Source organism: Bombus terrestris, chromosome 11 (genome assembly GCF_910591885.1).
Source record: "Bombus terrestris chromosome 11, iyBomTerr1.2, whole genome shotgun sequence".
Taxonomy (NCBI): domain Eukaryota; kingdom Metazoa; phylum Arthropoda; class Insecta; order Hymenoptera; family Apidae; genus Bombus; species Bombus terrestris.
In genome coordinates this window covers 7,066,197-7,088,963 of record NC_063279.1, presented here as the reverse complement: position 1 = coordinate 7,088,963, position 22,767 = coordinate 7,066,197, and the positions used below count along the sequence as shown (strand labels likewise).

The 22,767-nt window shown below is 39.3% G+C and overlaps 2 protein-coding genes across 5 annotated transcripts; both read right to left on the bottom strand.

Annotated features, from left to right (window-relative positions):
- Positions 1 to 412: 412 nt before the first annotated feature.
- On the bottom strand, positions 413 to 10,897 carry LOC100643209 (protein stoned-B). Its single transcript, XM_012314119.3, has 11 exons — positions 10,300 to 10,897; positions 8,869 to 9,871; positions 8,563 to 8,731; positions 8,253 to 8,454; positions 7,526 to 8,020; positions 6,888 to 7,122; positions 6,587 to 6,755; positions 6,324 to 6,438; positions 5,850 to 6,168; positions 5,459 to 5,669; positions 413 to 5,213 (listed from the first exon to the last, which is right to left on the bottom strand). The coding sequence occupies exons 1-11, from the start codon at positions 10,885 to 10,887 to the stop codon at positions 5,069 to 5,071; spliced, it is 3,651 nt and encodes a 1,216-aa protein (XP_012169509.2). The 5' UTR covers positions 10,888 to 10,897; the 3' UTR covers positions 413 to 5,068.
- Positions 10,835 to 22,446, bottom strand: LOC125386006 (protein stoned-A). 4 transcript variants are annotated; one of them, XM_048410436.1, is made up of 2 exons: positions 21,918 to 22,397; positions 10,835 to 13,899 (listed from the first exon to the last, which is right to left on the bottom strand). In XM_048410436.1, the coding sequence occupies exon 2, from the start codon at positions 13,738 to 13,740 to the stop codon at positions 11,029 to 11,031; it is 2,712 nt and encodes a 903-aa protein (XP_048266393.1). In that variant the 5' UTR covers positions 13,741 to 13,899; positions 21,918 to 22,397; the 3' UTR covers positions 10,835 to 11,028. The 4 variants fall into 4 exon arrangements, 3 of the variants coding, with proteins under 3 accessions (XP_048266393.1, XP_048266391.1, XP_048266394.1); XM_048410434.1 differs by having other exon boundaries at positions 10,835 to 13,773; XM_048410437.1 differs by having other exon boundaries at positions 10,835 to 13,773; positions 22,376 to 22,394.
- Positions 22,447 to 22,767: the final 321 nt, after the last annotated feature.

Below are 22,767 nucleotides of genomic sequence, written 5' to 3'. Positions count from 1 at the left end.
AACAATTCAATTAGAACGCGTTAAGAATTTCAGTGTCAAGGGAAAAGGAAATTGATTAACGCAATAGAAAGAGAATTTTTAACGCACATTGCGAAATGCGTATCTATAATTCAATGATATTATAAGTACTTATATACCAACATATTGAATAATCACGATGACACCATAAAAAGACGCCTCATTTTCAATCGAAATATAGTGAGAAATTACTAACAAATGGATAAAAATTTAACGAGGATGGATAAAATTTGATGATGAATAGACATTTCTTGATGAAAAATTTGTGGTGATACTAAATTTAAAAAGAAGCTTAAGAAAATTGAGTGTTGTCGGTATTAGTGTAATTTTAGTTGGTAAATGGTAAATTCAATAATGAGATTCTTACAAAATAATCGACTTGTAGTTAACCCAATTTCGTCCCTTAAACAATGTTATATTATTTATTGATACATAGAATTTATCAATAATACCATTAGCTAACAGTATTACACTTGTTTCCATTACCTCGAAAATTTTCATTTTCTCTTTCCTTGTGTGTGTGTGTGTGTATGTATGTATGTATGTGTGTGTGTGTTTGCGAAATTATAATACATATATATCAAAGAGCAAATTTGCCCTAATCATTTTTTCCTTTCTTCTTTGTCACTTGTCTACACCGCAATTGGTTACTATTAGATTACAATTACAATTCATACGTACACGTATAATTACACATTACGACGTTACATACATGTGTACCTGTATATATATATTTATATTTATATGTATATTTATATATTTATAAATTACAGATCGGAGATTAGAGGTACTTTATATTTCAATTTCATTAGGGAATGTTTTCGCACTCTCGATCTTTTCTTTTTCCTTATACCTACTTCGAGATTTGATGCCAATCAAAATTATTCGTAACAATCGTTAAATCATTCGCAACAATCGTAACGAAACACTTTTTTCTTTATACTCGTTTCATGTGCTTTTCGAGATCAAACTTCGTACATACACCACACTAACCATTAACGGAATCTCTAAAATGTTAATTAAGCTACATACCTACATAAGTAAACACGAATATAAACTAAAACAGTCATGCCTTTGCTTTTATAGGGTATTCAAAATGCTAAGGTATTTTATTTTTTGTAAATCATCGACGTTATTTTCGACTCTGTTCTTCGTTGATATTGCAGGTTATTGCGTTTGGTGATGAGGTTGAAATGTTTAAATTTTATTGATCATAAATTTGCAAGAAACGATACAAATAAAATGAAATAAATATGGTATATATGATTGATAACATTAATAGTTCTCAGCTGTTATAAAAGATTTACTCCTTAACGTTCGATAAAAAGCTCGACGGACGAAATCATCGATCGATCTATCGTGGCCAAAAAATGGCGTGGGAAGGTAAAAATGCAGTTTAAGGGGTTTCTGTTCCTTCATTGCTCGTTTCAATCTACAACGGACGTTCTTTCTAAATTCTATTAATTACCGATCCTAGCACGACTCAATTAACCGTAATCTTTACAGACTTTCTTTACCTGTACAGAACATTTTGTTTCATTTTTTTCACTTAGTAATAATTGTAAGAACAACAACGACGTTACTAATTTCTCTTTTACAATTAATCATTAGAGAGCCGAGTTAACAGGATTATATCTAAAATCTACATAGTTTAATAATTATATGTATGTAAATGCGCGAGTAAGTTTGACCTGGGATAGTGATATTTCTTTGGAGCAACAACGAATGGAGGTCGTACAGATTCAATTGAGATCTACCTTATCGACGCATTTTATCCCCAGTGATAATTTCAAAAGAAAACTAGTTAAAAGTCGAACACAATTATAGAACTCAAACATTTCAAAATACTAAACGTTAATTCCTTTTTGAATCAACAGTGGCAATAGAATTCATTTTCTTTCGTAAGACGCGTAACTATTTTTTTACGAACTTAGGCACTCTTTCTGACGTGTATTATAATTAATTAATCGTTCTTCAGCGAGAGGTCTTTCGATGATACAAGATGATTTATTCGATAAAATCGAACATTTTTGTAACATTGGATTAATAACTGATAAAGGATGATTCTTTTTAAAATAATACCTAAATAGCTACAAGGAAAATAAAATAAATTTTGGCTTTGTCCAAGATTAAAATTTTACTTACGACCTCCTCACAGGGACGAAAAATTTGCATGCTTCCTCTTGCTTTCATCCATTCATTTATTCACAGTCACGCTTATCAAACATCAATAGACTTGCCAATATCACACATAACCTCTAATTTGAATACCTTTCCTAAGATATCTATACATGCATCAGGTGTTTAAATGAACCTTTCCCTTTAGATACATAAATTGGATATCGCCTTCTTGGAAATCGCACTAGAGTACGATATTACACGCAGTTGAGATCACGAGCTGGAAACGTCAAGTCCCGAGACGAATTTTTCCCGAAAAAAATCCTCTCGGGATCCATTTAATGTACCAACGCAAACAGACCGTCACGCCGCAAGTGGAAAAGCTTTGCACTGTTTCAAAGTACGCAATGTAACATTTTTACCTATGCAGTCTTGTAGATCAATTAATTGCTTAGTTATATTAATATTTTAGTTTTAAGAGAACATTATTTGCTGGCACTATTAAGCGGTATTGTCAGATTGATGTACTTGATTGGATACATTGAAGAAAGTTTGAGACATAGTATAAATATAAGGCATAATATTGGGTTGTTCGAAAAGTTCGCAGCGTTTTTATTTGGTAAATTTACGATAAACAACGAAACGTCTGAACAAATGCTGGCCCTAGTTGGATACTAAACAGAATCAAAGAGAAATATAAAAGATTCGTTAGTAGAACAAGTTTTTTTACTGTAATCCTTACGAATCTTACTCGAAAGACATAAGCAATAAATGAAAAACTTTAAGAACCCGCAAAAGCTATTTGAAGGAATTCACCAGCAAGAGAAGAAATATTTTTCAAGAAAAGTCTCGTCAAGTTACAAATGACGAAACGCCAAATTCTAGTTAAATCTTTTTTAACTTTCGCTACGAATTTTTCGAACAACCTAATACGTTCATACTCGCATTGACACGGATCAGAGCGACAATCTATATATAACCGACGATATTAATTAGTAGCACTAATTGTCTATACGTTACTTGGCATGTCGGCAGACATTTTTCTACGCGTAATTGATTAAGATTATCATTAACCTAAATAGACTTAAGATAACGTATGACCGGTGAATCAACACCTGACATGTCATACGATCGTCTTACGAGCTAAGGACTAGAATAGACTCTTCCGATTTCCTTTGCAGGATGAAAAATTTCTAACGAAAAATCGACAAAATCTCAACGGAAACTTACGTATCTAAATCTTCGTTCGCCTTATGTAAAATTATTAATAACATCTTTCGCATCGTTTATCCTATCTTATACATAGTTAAATAGATTTTTTTTCTTCATTTAGCCTTATCAACTTTACGCAGAATACTTTGACGAGCCACCGTCTCGCGCCAACGGTGAAATTTTTGGGGGGAAAAATAAGAAAGGAAAAAAGCGTCGAACAAAAACTTACACACTAAGACTTATGTATATATGATTTGCAAAGCGTTTGAACATATTCTTGCAGCTCGCGTCGCGTACAAGAACAAAATGTTATTAAAGACTAGATTAATGAACTGTAATCTTCCATGCGTCGCGTTTAGTATTATAATTACAAATAATATACGTTTCTCTGCTAGCCTCTCTTGGCAAAAATTGTCGATACCATCTTTTTTATCGTTATTTACTTACGTGTCTAATAACCGACGATTAATCTGAATAAACTACCTTTCGGTAAACGACTAGATAACATTTGATATAGATCATCTGCAAGCTCAAACGATGAGATATGCGCCGCACGGTTCTTCCAAGTTATAACGACTTTCTTAATTAACAATTATTGTCCTCTGATCGTCGTGTTGATACGATAAAATCGTTAAATAAGCAAAACACTTCGGAGATATCGACTGCTGCAATTAGAATAAACAAAATTAATATAAAATATTCCAAATAAAACATATATTTTGATATTTTTATATTGGATAGATCCATGGAACGAAATAAAAAAATACTGTTTAACCAATTTTACATACCCAATTTACTAAATTTCTTCGATAACTAATAATCCACTAATCCGACTTTGAAATAGTTTAAGCAGAGCAAAGCCTTTCACCGCGAGTGCGCATTACTACTTAGCAAGCTAAACTGAACGTAAAATCGGTATTGTCCTCCCTTACAAATTACTCCTTTCATACGTACATTTCGTTAACTGTTATGTTAACTGTTATGTTCGTTATATTTAACACGCGTCGACGTTTAGCGTTTCACGGATCGCAGCGGCCACTAACGATTTAACCCACGCGAACCATTTATCATGATTATATCCTCTTGATATCGATGTGCGTTCGAAGTTATCAATGTGACTTGCTTTGGTAAAAAGAGATTAACGTATAGAAACGAGTTTTTAAGATAAACGCGTTTAAAGATATGCACTCTGCAGTGCGATATTACTAAGTACAATCGCTTCATCATGCGTGCAAATGATTTGATTAAAACTCAAAATTTTGCTGATAGTGGAGAAATACAAGAGAATAACTTGTTATTAAAATTACTTGGTGATAATTTGTAACTTTTATTAATGTAATAAATAATTACCAATTTTCACAGCTTTGTTACTAAAACCACTTGAAAATTTGCAATTTTTATTAATATAAAATAAAAAAAGAGCATACTTTTGACTGTGAAAGAATATGAAAAGGTGAAGACCGACTTTTTCGAATCTTAACTTTTTATCTGAGCACGTCACATACGCTATTGCTTTTTATTAAGCTACACGATTACTCCAATAACGTGTTGCGCTTGCTCGCGTGGAAATTGTCCATTCGTTCCGAGCTGCAAATCGTGAAACGTCACGCGTCCAGTCACAGGCATCGTTTCGCTTTCTGTATATACCTTAGCATTAACAAGTAATTCTCCTTAAGTTCCGTACGTGTTACAGGTTACCTTATGCAAGACTGATTTGGATTTAATCGGAGGAATCGGAATCTGATTCCGCGCCAGCGTCTGAAGCTTCTCCTTGTGTCTCCGGCGTCGTTTCCGGAATTTTTCGTGTGTAGGTGGCAGATACGTATGCGCCTGGGCCTTCTCCTTGCGTATGCTCGATTCCAACTCTGGTATACGACGAGTAATAATAATTTTTTTATTTATATGTTATATTTGTATAGCTGTATGTTGTAAATTTTTGTTACGTATTAGATGTAGGGTATAGAGGGAAAGCACGATGAGTCTGCTTCTTACCTCATACAATTTTAAAATTAAAATACCAGCGCGATATTCTAATAAAAATACGATTGAAACCCGAACTAAATACGAAAGTTTAACACGTAATATATTTATTATTGTCGGAGGATCGTACCTGTACTCGTGTCGCGACAAATTCCTCACGTATTTCTCTGGTGGAGTGTCGCTGTCGTGATTTTGAAAACTAACACTCCTCGCCGTCGTGTGAGACACTTGGGTCGCTGGCATCGTGAATTCCACGTAACAGTACTCGGCTAGGTTCTCGGGGATCTGATCATAGGAAGTTAGGGCCATTCGACAGATCAATTGGTGTGTCGTGTATGCTCCTGTCAATGATATCATCGATATTATTCTACATTCATATTTTATAGGATAAAGTAACTTTTAAGTTAAGACAACTAAAATGCAAATGTATGAGTCAGTTTGAAGCTCGTTTGAAGCTGAAAAAAATATAAAAATAACCGGTTGCCTACATTAGAATTGAACATCTATAACAAAGAAGGTACCTTGGCCTTCTTTCGGTAACCTAGGCATTCTCCAAACGATAGCACGATGTTGATGCTCGTATTTTGCCTGACCGGACGTCACCTCCATCAGCTGAGGTTCCAAAGTATCAACCGCACCGAGAAATCTTTCGATACCCTTGATCTTTCCTGTTCTCCTATGAGCTGACTTGACGGATCCGTATCTGAAGTGTTTTTCCACCCTGAACAGGTAGATCCAGCACTCTGGAATGGGGAAACGTACCATCACGTCCTCGCAGGGCACTTGGCCCAGTTTTCTTGACGCGAATCCCGGCACGAGAATGTCCGCCCTCAGTTCTACCTGTTGATAATGAAAGAACGAGATCAAAGAGGGTAAGCGTCGAACCAGAGGCGTAACACTGCCTAAACAGAAACGAGTATCGATATTCGACAAGAACAAGCAGAGTACGGGGTGTCGAGGTGCGTGCAAATTTTCTGGATGAAAAGCGACATTACCTTATTACCGGTAACGCACATTACGGCTTTAAGCTGGAGAGGAAGCTCTCTGTTTTTAGGAGGCCTTACTCGGAACCTCATAAGTTCGATATAGCATGCATCCGGTGGCTTGAACCTTCAAAAGGGTTAGTCAGGTGTTAATTGCAATTAGTAGTTAGTTAGCAGCGTTGTAGCTGTTGTTACTATCGTTTCAAGATAGAGTCTTATAAGTGGTTATCAAGAAGATATTTTCAAAAATCGTTTGCTGCTTGTTGAAGACGTACTTTATAATTCTAGATTTTTCGTATTCGTCCTGTTGAACGCAGGAGTGGAACTCAACGTTCTCCAGACGGATCCATTCTTCGGTTACCACTGGAATTATATCATGTCTGCCTACTACCTCTTTCCCTTGGCGCCACATGTCGTTTATTCCCAATTCAACGTCAGGCATTCCTGAGATAATGAAATTTTAATGAAAGTACTTTTATGGTAAAATAATTCCGAGAACAGATAAACGAGATCCTGGTGTCTATAGACTATAAATGGTAATATAATGATAATTGTCAAAAGTTAGTCAAATCTTACCAGAGAGGAAGCCCAAGAAGAACAATCGAACACGTGCTATTTGCTTCTCGACCTGACCTTGCGCGTTCTGTTCCACGTACAATTCATCCACGACCGTAATCTGCACGTCTTCTGTCTTATAACTGAGCGCCCGATCTCGATGGGCCGGCAATCTGAACAGAGCTTCCTCGATCGCGCAAGAAAACTGCTTCATATCTTCGTAGAGTTGGGAACCCAGTTTGAATAACTGAGAAATCTGTACAGAAAAGAGCAAAGTCATTCAATGACAATAATTCTATAGTTTATTTTAATAATTGAAATTTTTCAATATTAGCTCATTAAGGACCACCATTAAGGAACCACTAAAGAACAAGCAATGAAGTAATGTACAAAAAATATGTAATTTGTATATGCGTATATAAAACATATCATTGCATAATAGAAAATTTGAAAATCTGACAATTCGAAAATTTGAAACTTTAACAATTCGAAAGTTTAGAGATGCGGATCTTTGAATGTTTGAAAATTTGAACATTTGAAAATGAAACATTGCATCTAAGGTCGAACCTTAACGAGCATTTTATATTTATGTTGTTTGTCTACGTTATAAACTCTATTTCCAAAAAGCTGTACAATTCCGATATAAAAAGAAATTGCACCTGTGGCGCGTGTTCCACGGGAAGACCGAGCTTCCTTAGATCGCTTCCAAATTCTTTCACCCCCTGATAATCACCCTGAATGGCGTACGCAGCGAATTGACTGAGTTTATTCGTTATCCTTTCCGCCTTTGTCACCTGGCCAGGTCGTACTCCAGGTCGTTCCTTGTAGAAAATGTATTGCAGCTTCACCGTGAATATTTTCCCGTATTGGTCAAATTGCTGTGCTCCGATGTCGGATATCGAGTAAGAAGGAACTAGAGGTAATTCTTGGAAGGGATCCTTGTCTTCTCTGCTGTTAAACAACTGGAGTACAGGATTGTCACCTTGGTAGACCAGTTTTATGAAGATCTTCTTCCAGAATCGTTGACCGGTTATCTTTTTCTTGTTAGGTTGGCGCAGGTGCATGTCCCAGCCGTCACCGGTGTACGTCACTCTTGGGAAGTCTTCCAAAGGTTGGCTAACGTCTTCGTCAAATAGGGGGGTCGGAGGAGTTTCCTAGTATCAGATAAAAGCAAATAACAATATACTATACAATGTATACGTACAATGTAATACATATAATAAACAACTAGTTTTATTAATTTTATCAGAAACATAGACATAGTTATAGAGTATTTTAATAACAACAATTTTTCAATTGAGCTTATATTTAAAAAGGCATGTATAATGTCGAATGAAGATTATAAGATTCAATTTGCAAAAACGAATACGTCGATGTTTATAATACCTGAGAATCTGTCCTGGTCAGTTCAGCAGGTTGAGCAGTTTCCGTAGTGGGAATAGCGTCCTGTGCGAATCCTGACTTGTCGAAGGGATTGAATCGTGGTGAGGTATCTGTGTAAGCTGTGTTTTGCGGACTCTTTGGTGGTGGCGCTAGCACGGGGACAGCTCCTCCTTCGATTGCTCCGCCTTGATCATCCTCTTTTGGTCTACGGGTACAAAATACATTAGCCAAACGTCGATACATATATTTATTAATATTTATTTGATATTTATTATATATTTATTAATTGATTATTTGATATATCAATGCTTACTTAATGAATACACTGAAATCTGGTCCCGCATCCGAATCTACAGAGTCGGTTCTTTTTACATTTGTTTCTGGCGGTGGTGCAGTCATACTCAGGAACGAGTCAAACCCGTCAGCTTCTCCAAATCCAGTCACTGCTGTCTCTGACCCGGTCGCAGACGAATCACCCCAAACTAAATACACAGTAAAGAGTCAAATAAATGTAAATCTAAATATATAATAAATAGAAGAAAATATGTGCAATTTCTATCCATAAAAATTTATTATTTAATCCGCCAGCTTACAGAAAATTACAAGAAAATTCTTTTACCATCGCTAGACGTGTCCATGGCGGTAGGCCCACCACCAAAGGCATCCAAGAAAGGATCTCCAGCGTTGGTTTCCTGCTCCGCAGCTTTATCAAATTTCGAAGCAAAAATATCAAACGCATCGCCAGTACCCTCGATAACTTTCGTAGTTGCTGCGAAGTTATCCAATTGCTCTTCAGGCTTATACGCTTCATTGATGGGAAATTCAGCTCCCGGAGTCGGGCTGGTCGATGTCATGCCACTGATATCTTTCGTAGGTTCTTCGAAATCACCAAGTAAATCAGAAGCAAATGGTCCATTGGACTGAGCGGATGATGCATTCATTTCCGTGCTTGCGAACAGAGGTTGTGTGCCGGGCGTTTGCATGGATGTCGTGAAATGCGAGGCCGTGGTATCTATGGTACCAAATGGTCCAGAAGACATCGTATCGGCAACAGAAAAGAACGCAGACTCGGTAGTTATCGTGGACAATTGCTCAGTGCCGCTGGTAGCGAATAATTCAGCTCCAGCTGTCGATGATTGCATAGTTTCTGAGACAACAGGGGATTCCGCAGCGAAATCTAAATCAATACCAGTTTTCTCCGTGTCACTTCCAACAACTCCGGTTGTGGAAGCTATAGATGGCCTCTTTTCACTTGTTACAGAAGCAGTTTCCGGGAAATCTGACTTAAAGGCATCCTCAGCCTGAATAGGAGATGCCTCTTGCTCTGTAATACTGACGAATGGATTGTCTTGGCCAGTGGCACTGATCAAGGATACTCCTGTTACCAAACTAGTGGCGTCTTCGGTATTTATGGACGTAGAGAAGATGGTAGTGGTTGTCGTCTCTGTATTAGGTGCGTCAAGGAGATCCAGGATGTCGTGATTCTTTGATGGCTCTGCTACTTTGCTGTCGTCGGACATTAGGTCTGGTACGTTCGAATCCACGTCCAGGAAGTCGGCGAAACTGTGCTCCGGAGTTGGCGATGGAGAGTGCATTAACGTTGGACTGGGTGTTCTTGTTGCCTGTAATTAACGATCAAGATGAAACGAGCCAAAGTTTGACAGATAACAATTTTGATTTTGACTTATCCGGTAATTATTTATATACAAGATGGGACACGTAATTTTTATCTGGCAATTGCATATGCATGTAGAAAATGCTACTCCTCGCTGATATATCTATGTAGTCAAGGTCAATGTCCTGAGTAACTACGCTTCTACTTGAAAGATACGTATATATAAAAATATTCTTAACACGCATCTTTTAAGAATTTCACTAGGTTTGAGTCAGGTAATAAACAAAAATAACTGTAACTTGAAAAATGATCATACAGAATAGTACGTGTCTCACCCAATGACCCTGGTACTCATTAGTCAGTGGAATATCCTGATAATGCTCAAGTTCTCGAAGCATCCTGTATATAATTGCCATTTATCTCACTATAACGAACCTGTAATCGATCCAGGAGATGGTTAGAAGTGGCATCCATAGCTCCAGTAACCGACAAGATCAAGTCTTTGGTGTTTTTAGGTGGCGCCGGTGGTTGAGGTCTCGGTGGCGGCGGTCTCGACGGTGCAGTCTTGCCATTCTTGGGTTGAACCGGTGTCACAGGCACCACCGGAGATGGCGGAGGTGCAGACTGCAACTCTTGACCGAAAAGTTCGTCAGTCACTTGAGTAGAGATCGGCGCATCGAACAGATTCGTGCTCGACTCGCTGACACTCGTCTGAAAAATGTTCGCGGATTGACCAGAGAATATGTTAGATGCCGTAGTGTCGGTAGTAGTAGCTTCGAAACCAGTGCTAGGTGCAGTGGTCTCCGTGGCGAAAGAAGCGAAAGGGTTCGTCGAGTCGACTGTAATGGCTGATTGATAAGATTGGTTTGCTCCAAAATTCAGGAAAGGATTCTCTCCTGCTCCGGTTGTTTCCGTATCCGCGAAGTCCTGGAGGAAAGGATTCGACGGTTGGCCAGTTTTCCTGTCGTTGGACTCGACACCGTAGTCGTCCATCAAGAAAGGGTTTCCACCTTTGGAATCCATGTTGCTCGATCGAAAGGTTAATGGACCAGCTTAAAAGTTGCTTAAAATATTCTTTGGTATAGTACTTTCTAATATATAATTGCACAGACTGCTTAGCAGAGAGTCTTTTACTAGGAAGAGAAGGAGGATGGATTAGATATTCTATTTCTGCATTAATTCGGATTCGAGTATCTTCAGTTCAGTTTTTCCTGGTCCTAGGGTAGCGAAACTGGTGTCGAAAGGATCCACGTCCTCTCCTAAACCGAAGTCGTCGTTCTGCAAAGGAGTAAGTACTTTGGCTCCAGGATCTTGGTCGTCGATGCACAGATAATCTGCTGTTGCCTTCTTTTCCTCGGCTCTGGGATCAAAGTCAGGATCAACCTCCGGAATGGTAGTTTTAATGATCGCTGTGAATGCGATAGGAACAGGACGAACGGGCAGCTCTCCAGGAATTTGCTGCAATTCGCTCTCGAGAATCTTCAGCTCCGCTTTACCAGGAAGAATATTAGTGGCGATAGAAGTGTCGAAAGGATCGTTGTAGGAAATCTCTTCTTCTTCTTCGATGGGCTTCGACTCGATTCTTGGCGTCAGAGGCTTCGCATCCACCTCGATCTTCTCGTCCAGCAAACTCTCCTGCCTCTCCTGCAGTTTCGGTTTCCTCTGTTCCTCGAACTTCTTCAACACAGAGTCCTGAAGCTCGGCGATCTTCAAGTTGTTCGGCCTGATAGAACTAGCTGTGAAATCGCTCTGTCTTCTTACAGGTTTCCCTTCGGCTCGCGGATCAAAATCGTGATCGCTCAGACTATGAGGTAACTTTGCCTCCTGTTTCAACAATTCTGACTCGATTAACTTCAATTCTGTCTTTCCGGGAGCTACCTTGGCCACGAAACTGGTATCGAAAGGATCCACATCAGCTTCCTCCTCCTGTATAGGTAACAAATCGTCGATAGATTTCTGAGAATAATAAGGTGTCAGAGGTTTCGAAGGTAGTGCTTTCTCTTCTTCGGTGGTTGTCAGTAGGTCTGGACGTTTGGATGGTGTAGGCAGTTCGAAAGCAACGGTCTTTGAAGGTGCTAGTTCTAGCGCCTCTGGCCTCGAAGATCTCCGTCCACGGTCGCCAACCTCGCCAGTATCTTCTGCTTCTTCGAATTCAACCTGAAAGATTGGTTTAACAGATGCTGTTGGAAGAGGAGGCCTTGGCGGTAGCTTGGATACAGTAATATCAACCGGAACAGCTGGCTGCTCGTCCTTTCTTGGATCGAAATCGTCGTCGTCCAGAGAATTAGAGAGATTAGGTTGTTCACCAAGCAACTCTTTCTCGAGGAACTTCAACTCTGTCTTTCCAGGAGGAATTTCTTTGATAGCAGAGGTGTCGAAAGGGTCTACGTAGCTGAGATCTTCCACTGGAGCTATAGGTTCGTCCGCAAGTTGACTTAGATCGGTTGTAGATCCTCCTAGAAGATCCTTCTTAGCTTGCAAGTTACTGATCTTTGCTCTGAGTTCTTCTTTCAGCAAACCTGTCTCATAATCTCTGTTCAATCCAGCTGGATCGGTCAAGGATATCGTCACTTCTGAAACCGGAAGCTCTTCTAGTTCTTTCTCGATGAACTTCAACTCTGTCTTACCAGGAAGGATATTCTCAGCGAAAGTAGTGTCGAACGGATCTTCTTCGTCGACGAAAGTAGCTGCCTCGAAGCTTGCTTCTATTATCTCGGCTTGGAAGTCTACAGCCGCCGGTTCCTTAGTTTTGAAAGGGTCGTCAGCCTCCTCGAGACGTACCGGCTCATCTGGCGCTGCGTCTAAATCGAACTCTGCGTCGTCCAAGTCAGGAATCTCCTCTAAGATCGTTTTCTCTTTCAATATTTCGAACTCAGAAATATCCAAAGGTCCGTTGGACGGTTTGTTGTCCGCAACGTTCTCCTGATTCACAGCTGGACTGACTGGTCTTGGTAGAACCGGAGGAAGCTTCGTAAGATCGACAGGAATATCAGGAAGATCGCTGTCGTCGTCCAGCAAAGTCTTAGTCACGTCCACAGGCTCCGCAACTACGCTGCTACTCTCCGCAAGTTGCTCGGATTCCTCGAAGTCATCCAATAATAAATCTTGTTGAAGTCTAGGCCGCCTGCCTCTCGTGATCTTGCACGAACTCACGTAATCGACTCTTCCGGAGAGGACCTCTACCGCGTTCCCTAAACTAACCAATCTGTTCCCTTTCTTATCTACTGTTTTTAGTACTTTGTCAGCGTTTGTAGTGTCGAACGGATCGTCGCCGGCCTCCTCCTCGGTTGGACTGTCGGGAATGTAAGCTAGTTGAACGTCGATATTCTGGAGAACGTCAACGTAGGTTGTGTCGAATACGTCTTCGTCGGCGGAGTCTTCGTGTTCATCCTCGTCGTCGGGAAGTTCGACGAGACCGTCCTCGTTAACCAGAGGCTTGTCTTCTTTCTTCTTTCCCTTTCCCTCGAAGTCCGGTGGTTCACCTTCGATCGGATTACCTTCCTCGTCGAAACCTACCCACTTTTTCGAAGAAGACTTTTTACCACGATCTTCCTGGTCCTCCTCTTCTTCCTCTTTCTTCTCGTCTTCTAGCGGCGGCTTCCGTTGAAAGAAGGAAGTGGATTTTATACGATCGAGATCTCCTTGCGTCTTCTTGAGGATCGAGTCGACTCCGGCCGTCAACGCCTCGAATTTCTTCCACTCGTCGGAGCTGGCGTTGCTGGCCTGCTCGCCGGATTGCTCGGCTTTCTGCTGGGCCTCCGCCCGCTCGCGCCTGTAACGCTCGAGCTCCTCCGGGTCGAACTCGTCCTCCTCTGCCCCCTTCTTGCCCTTCTTCGGCTTTTTCTTCTTCTTCAGGCCCTTGGCTAGCTTGTGCATCCTCTAAGAGCTACCGTGGAACAAGCGAGGCCTCTGCAATCGGTATTCATACTTTTCGTTAGTCTGCCTCGAAGGTTCAAGCTTTAACCCATTGGCACACCGTGTTTTTCGGACGTCTTAAACGTCGTTATCGCCTTCCGCTTCCTTTTTCTTCTCTATCTGTACGAAAGGTGCTAAGCGATAGTAACACGAATTTTTATGAATTTATACGCCAAACCGAACGTTATACGCGCCATGCAACAACCACGCTGATCAACTCCATGGAGAAAGATGACGATACCACAGTGATATTATTTCTCAAGCTCACCTCTGAATTTAGTATTATCTATCTCTGTCGGTTGTACTACGATACAACTTATCGTTTCACACGAGTCGAGTTGATTAGTTTGGCTTCTGAGGGGATCAACGTATAGTCTTCCTCAGACTGCTTAATAACTGTGCATGCCAATGGGTTATTAGCACGTTCGCTACCATCGTATACAGTCATTCACAAAAATCTTGCTGGTTGACTCGATAAACGTATAGAATACTCGTTTCTACTGAAACAGATTCATACGTTATTTTAAACTGTCGATTATATTAATATTCCACGAGTATCCTATCTTCCTTTCAATTTCATTTCCTTGGTAGAGAATGTATACGCTATATACTGAAATATCAAGATGAAATTTCACGTTTGCTTTACATATATATATATAGCAAAATTTAATGCGAATAAAAATAGTCTTGTCATAAGATGTACGAAGACTTTCGTAACTCGCTTCTTGAAAATCGACGAATACGAATGTAAGCTTGGCTGTATCCGATTATCGAGTACATTGTACAGAAACACAAGAAATAAAACGCGATAAATAACAGTAGCGAACGTGTTCAAACCTTTTTCCCACGAGAAACCTTTTTCATATTTCTTTTTTTTTTTTTTTTTTTTTAGGAGAAGGCCTTAGGTTTTGTAACAATAGCGGTACCAAATCATAGGAGAACGATATTTTCAATTAGAAAAGATTTAGATTCGCGCGATTATTACAGGTGCCTTCATGCAGATTTCGCCATTATGTGCAATTCTAAACGATCCACAGTGACCAAGGGTAGTCGCAGCAAGACTATAATAATACTCTATACGCGTTCTACGCAATCGTCGAATACCATCGACGTTCGATCGATCGGTGGAGGAAGAGGGCAACGCGAACAGCAAGCTGCAAGTGCGAAGCGTGCGATGCGAGTGACATGCGTGTGCTCGCGAATGAAACGACAACACCCACGCGACGTTTCAGGCTACTTTGCCGAATCCTCGAATACTTGTTGCACACTACCGATCTTTATTTAGTCGGTCGCTCTTTATAACCGTGCTAAATTCGTCCACTTCTTTTTTAACGCGTGCACGACGCGAAACACGTCGCTCTATGCGCTCGTTCATCTTTCCGCGTCGAACTCTCGAAACGATGTCGTACATCTATTGATGTATACGACACGAGCAACGTTATTATTAACTGATTTACTCGGTCAGTCGTACGAAAATCTACATACTCCTGATGAGTTCCGAGCTAATGCAAAGAAATGGAAAACGCATTTGGTCACAAAATGATCTCTACTGTAACTATTAACTGTAACAATTTATATGTAAGGGATGTACGTAGACTTTTGCAAGCGACTGTAGGTCGTTTAAATTCCACATATCGGTGGGACAACTCTTTCTTCGTAGTAACTCTTTCTCTTCTTCCTCTTCGTTGCATGTAAATAACGGATTTCAAGCAAGAGCAGCGTGTCACCGTTGAATTCTTGACGTGCAGACTGTCCACAGAAGGCTATAGAATGTTTGCGGAGATGACATGGTTCACAAGAGCAATGTGCACAAATGCACGAAGAAGTTTAAAGAAGAGGAAACCAACATTGCAGACAAACCAGCGATGGACAGCAGTCTGTCTTATGGTACCAGCCTTATGGTCCTTGATAGGTTTCTAATTGCTTGGTACAGTTACCATTAGCTTGCTTAACGGTAAGCTTCGACTATTAACCGATTGGTAAACACTTGGCTACGTCGCTTTCATCTACTGTATCCTCTGATTTAGTCTAATTAGACTCAGACCTGGAATAAGATCGATTCGAGTATATCAGTCATGGGATCGCTACGAGAAAGACGAGGGACAAAGGCCGTCGAGTTTCACGGAGAACAAAGCTGTCGTTATCTGGAATTTTTCTATCTGTCTGTTCGATTCGAAACGTTCGATTTGGACGGTCGTGTACGCGTAATGGGATCGTTGCCAGAACAGCCTGATCGATCAGCAGTACCGTACAACCGTGACCATTTTACCCTTCCTGTTGCCCTTTCACAACGTTCCTCCGTAGCGGTATTGCTGAGAAAATGCCAGAAATCTTGTCTCTCTCCTTGTGTATTTTATTAGTGCTTGGTTTTAGGTCAATGAGTTTGTATCATCACACAATAGAAACCGCATTCGTGTCTCATCTTTTCTGCGTCTGATGTGGCGTACACGTAATATTGTACTTTTATAAAACGCTAGTTGACTAAACGATAAATGTATATGGTTTCTGTTGTCTCAAATCTTGGTACGTAATTACGTCTACTTGATAAAGCCAACCAAGAACATGTGTTGCTTTAATAATTAATAAAAAAAGCACTAAATACCTAAAGGAGTCTTAACTAATAGCGACTACAAGGACATAACAACACATAGTTGTATAATATCGACTAAAACTTCTCAGAATATCGCTTTTGGAAGATAACATGAAAAATCTATCCTCTTTGAAACTTTGAAATTAACTGAGATTATCTGGAATTAATCTCAAATCTTAGTACATTGTGTCTTCTTCATAAAACCGCTCCAAAAAATATATTTCTATTGCTAATAGTTAATGAACAAGAAGGAGAAACCTATTCTCATATACTAAACGAACGTTGTGTGTTGAAAAAATTATATATAATATTATTATATATATAATCATATATAAGATACTACGGATCTTCTGAACAGGTAGGACAAAGTTGTGCAACACGCGAATATCCCTTGCTAGTCGAGCGTACGCCACGATCTATATCATTGATAAGAGGCTTAAAGTCTTACGCGACAGTCATAGTTAGCATATTAATCCGTTACGAATGGGGAATTTAATTAACATCAGTGTAAGCTATATATCTTTCGACAACAATGCCCATCTGCGCCATAGTTTTAATTGCCAACGATGCATTGGGATTATTCTTCCAGAAATATAGGAACAGTTGTTTGCTACAACTATCTAAATAATTCAATAATTTGATTAAGTGTCTGTAGATTCTTACGAATGTTTGGTAGAATTTGGGTTTTATTTGGACTTTAACTCTGTCGACCTCAAATTTAGGAAATACTTTAGAGTACATCTAACGTTCTTTAATAAAACCCTTCATGTCCTCCGTTATATCATATCCAATTTTTAATTGCCATCTTTGTACTAGGTACTTCAAGAATTGCTCACACATATAAAGTATAAATATGATTATAAATATAAAGTAAATACAGGTAGCAACATACTTTACAATTACTAGGACATAAATGAATTTTAATCTAATATCTCATCCTCCTATATTTTCGTTTCTTTATCTCGAAAATTATTGGAATAGTATTTCGATCCTAATATCTTCCAATCTTTCTTATTACGATTCTCACCATATTTGGTTCAACATCTTAAAATCTTGATGAATTATTAATACTTGAAATGGCGAAATCAGAGAGTAAATTATTTTCTTCGAACTTAAGAAATTTGCAAACAACTGAGAATCACGATCGACGAACAACATGGCAATTAAATCGACACCGTCGGAAGTCGACGAGTTACCAACGAGCAAAAGGGACCGACATAGTGTACGAAACAGAATTTCGTCGATAATTGGGGGAGCAGGAGAGAACACGTGCTCCAGATTACTGCAGGGTGGTCGTGTCGAGGCTGGTGTACTAACAAACTCAACGACTATCGCAGCTCACCCCAACTAAAACCGATATCATCGTCAGAGTACACCTGCATGCAACCCAGGAAACTGTAATCGATAACGGTTGAGAAATCGGCAATCTCACCTACGACCACTGTTCTAGTTCTACGACTCCACGGAGACGAGTATTCTGTTTGATTCTATCGAACGAAGGATATCAGGTCATTCCACAAATAATGCCGCTCCTCTATTTTATATCTGATTTCTCGACTTCGAATTTCTAAGATAGGAAAGTTTGGTACGGTAATTCCTGAAATTTACAATTAACAATTAGAAAGATTGTGAATAGCTTTAATAGCATTAAATGTAATAGGAAAGATGATTATAGATTGAGGAATTTTGATAAGTAATAATATGAAAAAATAATATATCAAATATGTATCTTTTAATATTGTTGTATATTACATCTTATTATTTTCTTCTTCTTTCTTTTGCATTTATCTATGAATATATCTTCTTACCTAGTATTGTTATTTTTTATCCTAACACCGTCCTTTACTATAGTCTGTAATATGTAAATACATGTACAAAATTTGCTGTTAATTACAAATGAATATCATTATTGTTAATATATAAAATATATAAAATATAGTATGTATTGCAGCAATCGATAGATCAGATAAATGCCCATATCTGCAATATTTTTAGTTGTCTTCGTTAAAATATAAATCTGTATAAATATCTGTATTTTAATCGACAGAATGATCAGCCGTATACATTGAACAAAATTTGACAAAGCATTTAACATAATATAATTGAAATGCGTCACCTCACTCAGGTAAAATATACAAGAAAATTGAATTTCGAAGAGGTAATCGAATATTTTCCATCGCAATTTAACAACTTCTGGAAGCAGAAATTAAAAATGATAAATAAGGTAAATTGTAAAAATAGCTTCAGAAAAGATCGGACAAGGTATTATCTGCTGATAAGTACGATAAACTTTTTTACGTGTTAATATAAACATTGATATTTGATATTATAAATAAATATTGAACGCTATCTAATTGCAATCAGACATAAAATACTTTTATGTTTTGAAGTTGCACATGTAAGTACAAAATTACTTATCTGGCGTAACTTAAATTAAATAAAAGTCCAGCTTAGCCAACGAAAGTTTCGCCAAAGAATAAAAAGTCGAGATGAAATCTTAAGAATTGCAAGGGACCTTCATAAAGTTTCGTCCTGCTGCAAATAAGCTTTTCAAACTTTCAGCGTTTCCCAGTGGAACTTGACCATTGATTGTATTCTTTGCTTTTCGTATATCTATAGCTTTTCAATTTTCTATCAACGAAGATCTGGTCGATAAAGTTAACGTTAAATTTAAGAAACGATCGATGGTAATATCGTGAGATGATCTCAATGCCTGACACGATAAGGTATATTCTTATCTCCGGCATCTAGATAATTAAATTTGGTCCGAACAGCGTCGCCAGGTGAACAGATATTATCGACCAGTGCCGCTCGTGCCTTTGCACATAGAATCGACAGCAACACTTGTTACCAGAGTTAATTACCAGCTACTATCAAACCTATGTATCAATCATTTATTTAAAGGAAGTTTCCTCTATGACCCCTAACCTCAAAATGTAGGAAGAGATTTACCAAAAATTCTGTTTTAGAAACTCTAGCTTACCGAATGGAGAACAATCGAACCTCGATTTAACCTCAAACTTTAGATGGAGACACGTGAAAAATTGTATTACTGTTTCGGAGATTCTAGCTCGGAGGATGGAAAATGATTTAATTTCAAAATTTAGAAAGAGACTCGTCAAAAATTGTATTACTGTTTTGGAGATTCTAGCTTGTGGGATAGAGAACGATTTAACTTCAAAACTTAAGGCAGAGACTTATCAAAGGTTCTATTTGCGTTTCAGAAGTTCTAACTTACGGAATGGTAAACAATTGAACCTCAAATTAACCTCAAAATTTAGGAACAGACTTATCAAAAATTCTATTTCTGTGCCAGAGGTTCTAGCTTACAGGATGGTGAACTATTTAACCTCAAAATTTAGGAGGAGACTTATCAAAAATTCTATTTGTTTCAAAGGTTCTAGCTTACAGGATGGGAAACAACTCAACCTGAAAATTTTAGAAATATTATCAAACATATATAAAGAGATTTACCAGAATTTGTCTTAGAAATTTTAGAATTTCATTCCAAAATCTGACATGTTTTCTTTATGACTCTTAACCTCACGGTTTAGAAAGAGATATAGCTAACATTTTGTTTTTCGTAGATTCTAGGTTACAGGATGGAGAACAGTGTCACGGTATATGGTTGGGTTGTCGACTGAAAAATTTAAGGAAGGGGTCTAGCGGAGTGAAATCCAATAGAGGAGAAAAATGGTGCGCGTGCCGATTTATATTTAGAAAATCCAAACCCCATATGAAATCCAGCGTCGCTCCAATGCTCGAGCACTGTACGTGGTTTTAACACGTTCGCTGGCATTGATTCATTAATTTAATTAATGCTGCTAATACAATTATTGCATTTTCATTCTTGTTAATTCGGATGAAACAATTAATATTCTTTTCACAGAGCATACTGAAACAAACATTATTTTGATTCTTCTTATTTTAGCAGCGAACACAATTGCGTAACGTCACAGATTATAATACACTCGAGTTTAGTAAGATACACATTAATCATGATTTTTTAAATAGAATATACAGTTTCATTTATAACGAGATTCTATGTCCAAATAAGCTTCACTGGTATAACAAATTAAACGGTGAAACAAATTTCTATGCAGATTCCATTTCATAACGTTTATAAAAACACGAAATTGCATAAACATCCAGAGTCTACTCATAAGGGTTAAGAAAAGTAAAAGAAGAAGTGGCAAATCCACGGGTGGGTAATCATATTTCACTGGCGACAAATGTGTTAAATAGATATTCTATTATTCCTCAATTGTACAATAATATTCTACCCTACAACAATCTGCCACATAACGTTTCCAAAAATAAGAGAATAAAGATCTATATAAAACAGGAAATTCCGTCCCATAAAATCCACTCTACAGGGTAATTGCATATATCTAGAATCTTATTTGATACAACGTAGAAGAGCCAAGTCGACGAGCACCGATACATATTGCAAGTCGTTGAAGAACAATAGAGCACGATATCTAGTTCTTCGTAGGAGAGTAGCTTGAGTTTCTGACGTAATTGAATAAAAGTTTCGGCGAAAAGCATTGCTGCAATATGCCGAACATTTGTCCACCGGATTTACCGAGGCGCACGCGTAATACCGGCACGGACGATGCTCTATACTCGACCAGTTTTATCACCTGTCTTACAACGATATAATTCGACAACCGTTCGATTTCAAATCGTTACTCCATTCTATTCCAGGCGTCCACCATCGAGACTCCAGGCTGAAACGGAGAATTCGATTACAATGAAGAAAGCGAAAGGTGAAGATCGAATGGATGTCAGAACGTAATAAGCCCGATGATCGAAACACGAAGCACGTATCCGATGGTAATTTCGCGAGGGATGACAGAAAGGAGGAAACGCGAGGCGTATCGACCAAGTCAGTTCTCAATGGACAACTTCATTATCGTCTTAGCAACTATCATTGCTGCGTCAGCATTATGTACGAAGCCACAATCGGTCTAGAATATTTCTACGTATTATAGTACACGAAATGCTTCTTTTTAGTTTACGTATCTTTGGTTAAATCGGCCTGGAGCGTACCAAAGCCGTCGTAGATACACCGAGACACTCTGTTTCCCTAGACATTGCTACCTCTAACACTATGACACAGTCTTCGCGTTCGATCGATTCTACTATATTCTAGAGATTATAGGATAGACAAGACATCTACGAGACATTCAAGATCATCCGTCTATGGTTAGATCAATTCTATCTAAGGTGTTTTCTTCGAGAGGCGCAACCGGAAACCTTCTCGAGGGAACTCTGAAAGCGGCCGGACGAACCCTACAAACGAAATAGCCAGGATGCAAAGGAACAAGTGGAGAGGCCATAACGTCTCCCTGTCACTGCGACAAAGCAGAGGAACGTGTTAAAAATTCAGAGTGCAGGTCGTTCAGGCGAGCGAAGCGAAACGTATTAGAACGCGGATCAATCGGAAGAAGCGTAGGTGTCGTGTCACGGCGGCCACGTTTCGCTCTGGTTTTCGCGGCGCTATACACCTACGTTTGAGAAAAATCTTTCGGCTAGTTGTACTTACGATTCCAGCCTCGTCAGCCACATCGGTACGACGCACATTTTTTTCGAGTCATCCCGCGGTCGAGATTTCTCTCTGTGTTTCTTTTGGTCGCCGGTGGGATGAATCGTCGAAGCACACACTCGGAGGAATGAGCACCGGAAGAAGGAAGAAGAGTGATATAGAAGATGACGGAGGATGAAATTGAACTGATACCAGTGTGGCAGATATCGAATATGATCGAAGAAGAGAAGAGTGTCCAGTTAGATAGAGACTCTCTGAGGAGGGGGAGAGAGGAAGAACAACGTCGAAGAGGAAATCAGCGAATAACGTTCGCCGGGTGACGAGGGAAGCTCGCGGGAACGTGAAGAAGACGGACCGTGGGCTCTAGCTACGAGTTACGTTTTCCCTTTGGTCTGGAAAACAGGAAACAGCGGGCGTGGAGAGCTGCGAAGGCCCTGCCGAAAGCGAAGCCAACTCACCTCGTACTCTCCTGCGGGTCGAGCTATTTCCAGCATCGATCCGTTTCGCGGAGAAGAAACATGCGCGTAGAAACGACGACGACCACCGCCCCCGACGCCCCTTAACGTAGCCCTCCCCACTTCCATAACGTGCCCCTTCTCCCTCTCCTAGCCACCCTTCGCTAGCGATGGCCTCAAAACGCGAACACGTTCGCGGATACCAAATTCTTCACCATCGATCTGTCCCTACTAACTTTCCACCTTCTTTACAGCTTCTTGCGAAATATCGAACGATGCGCAACTGGTCCGCTGGATCTTTAGAATTTTTACTCGAACACGGTTGTGATTCCCTTGGTGGTTTCGTTACGTGGTGTGTCTATAAGGTTCCATATACAGTGGTGTACATCAAAAAG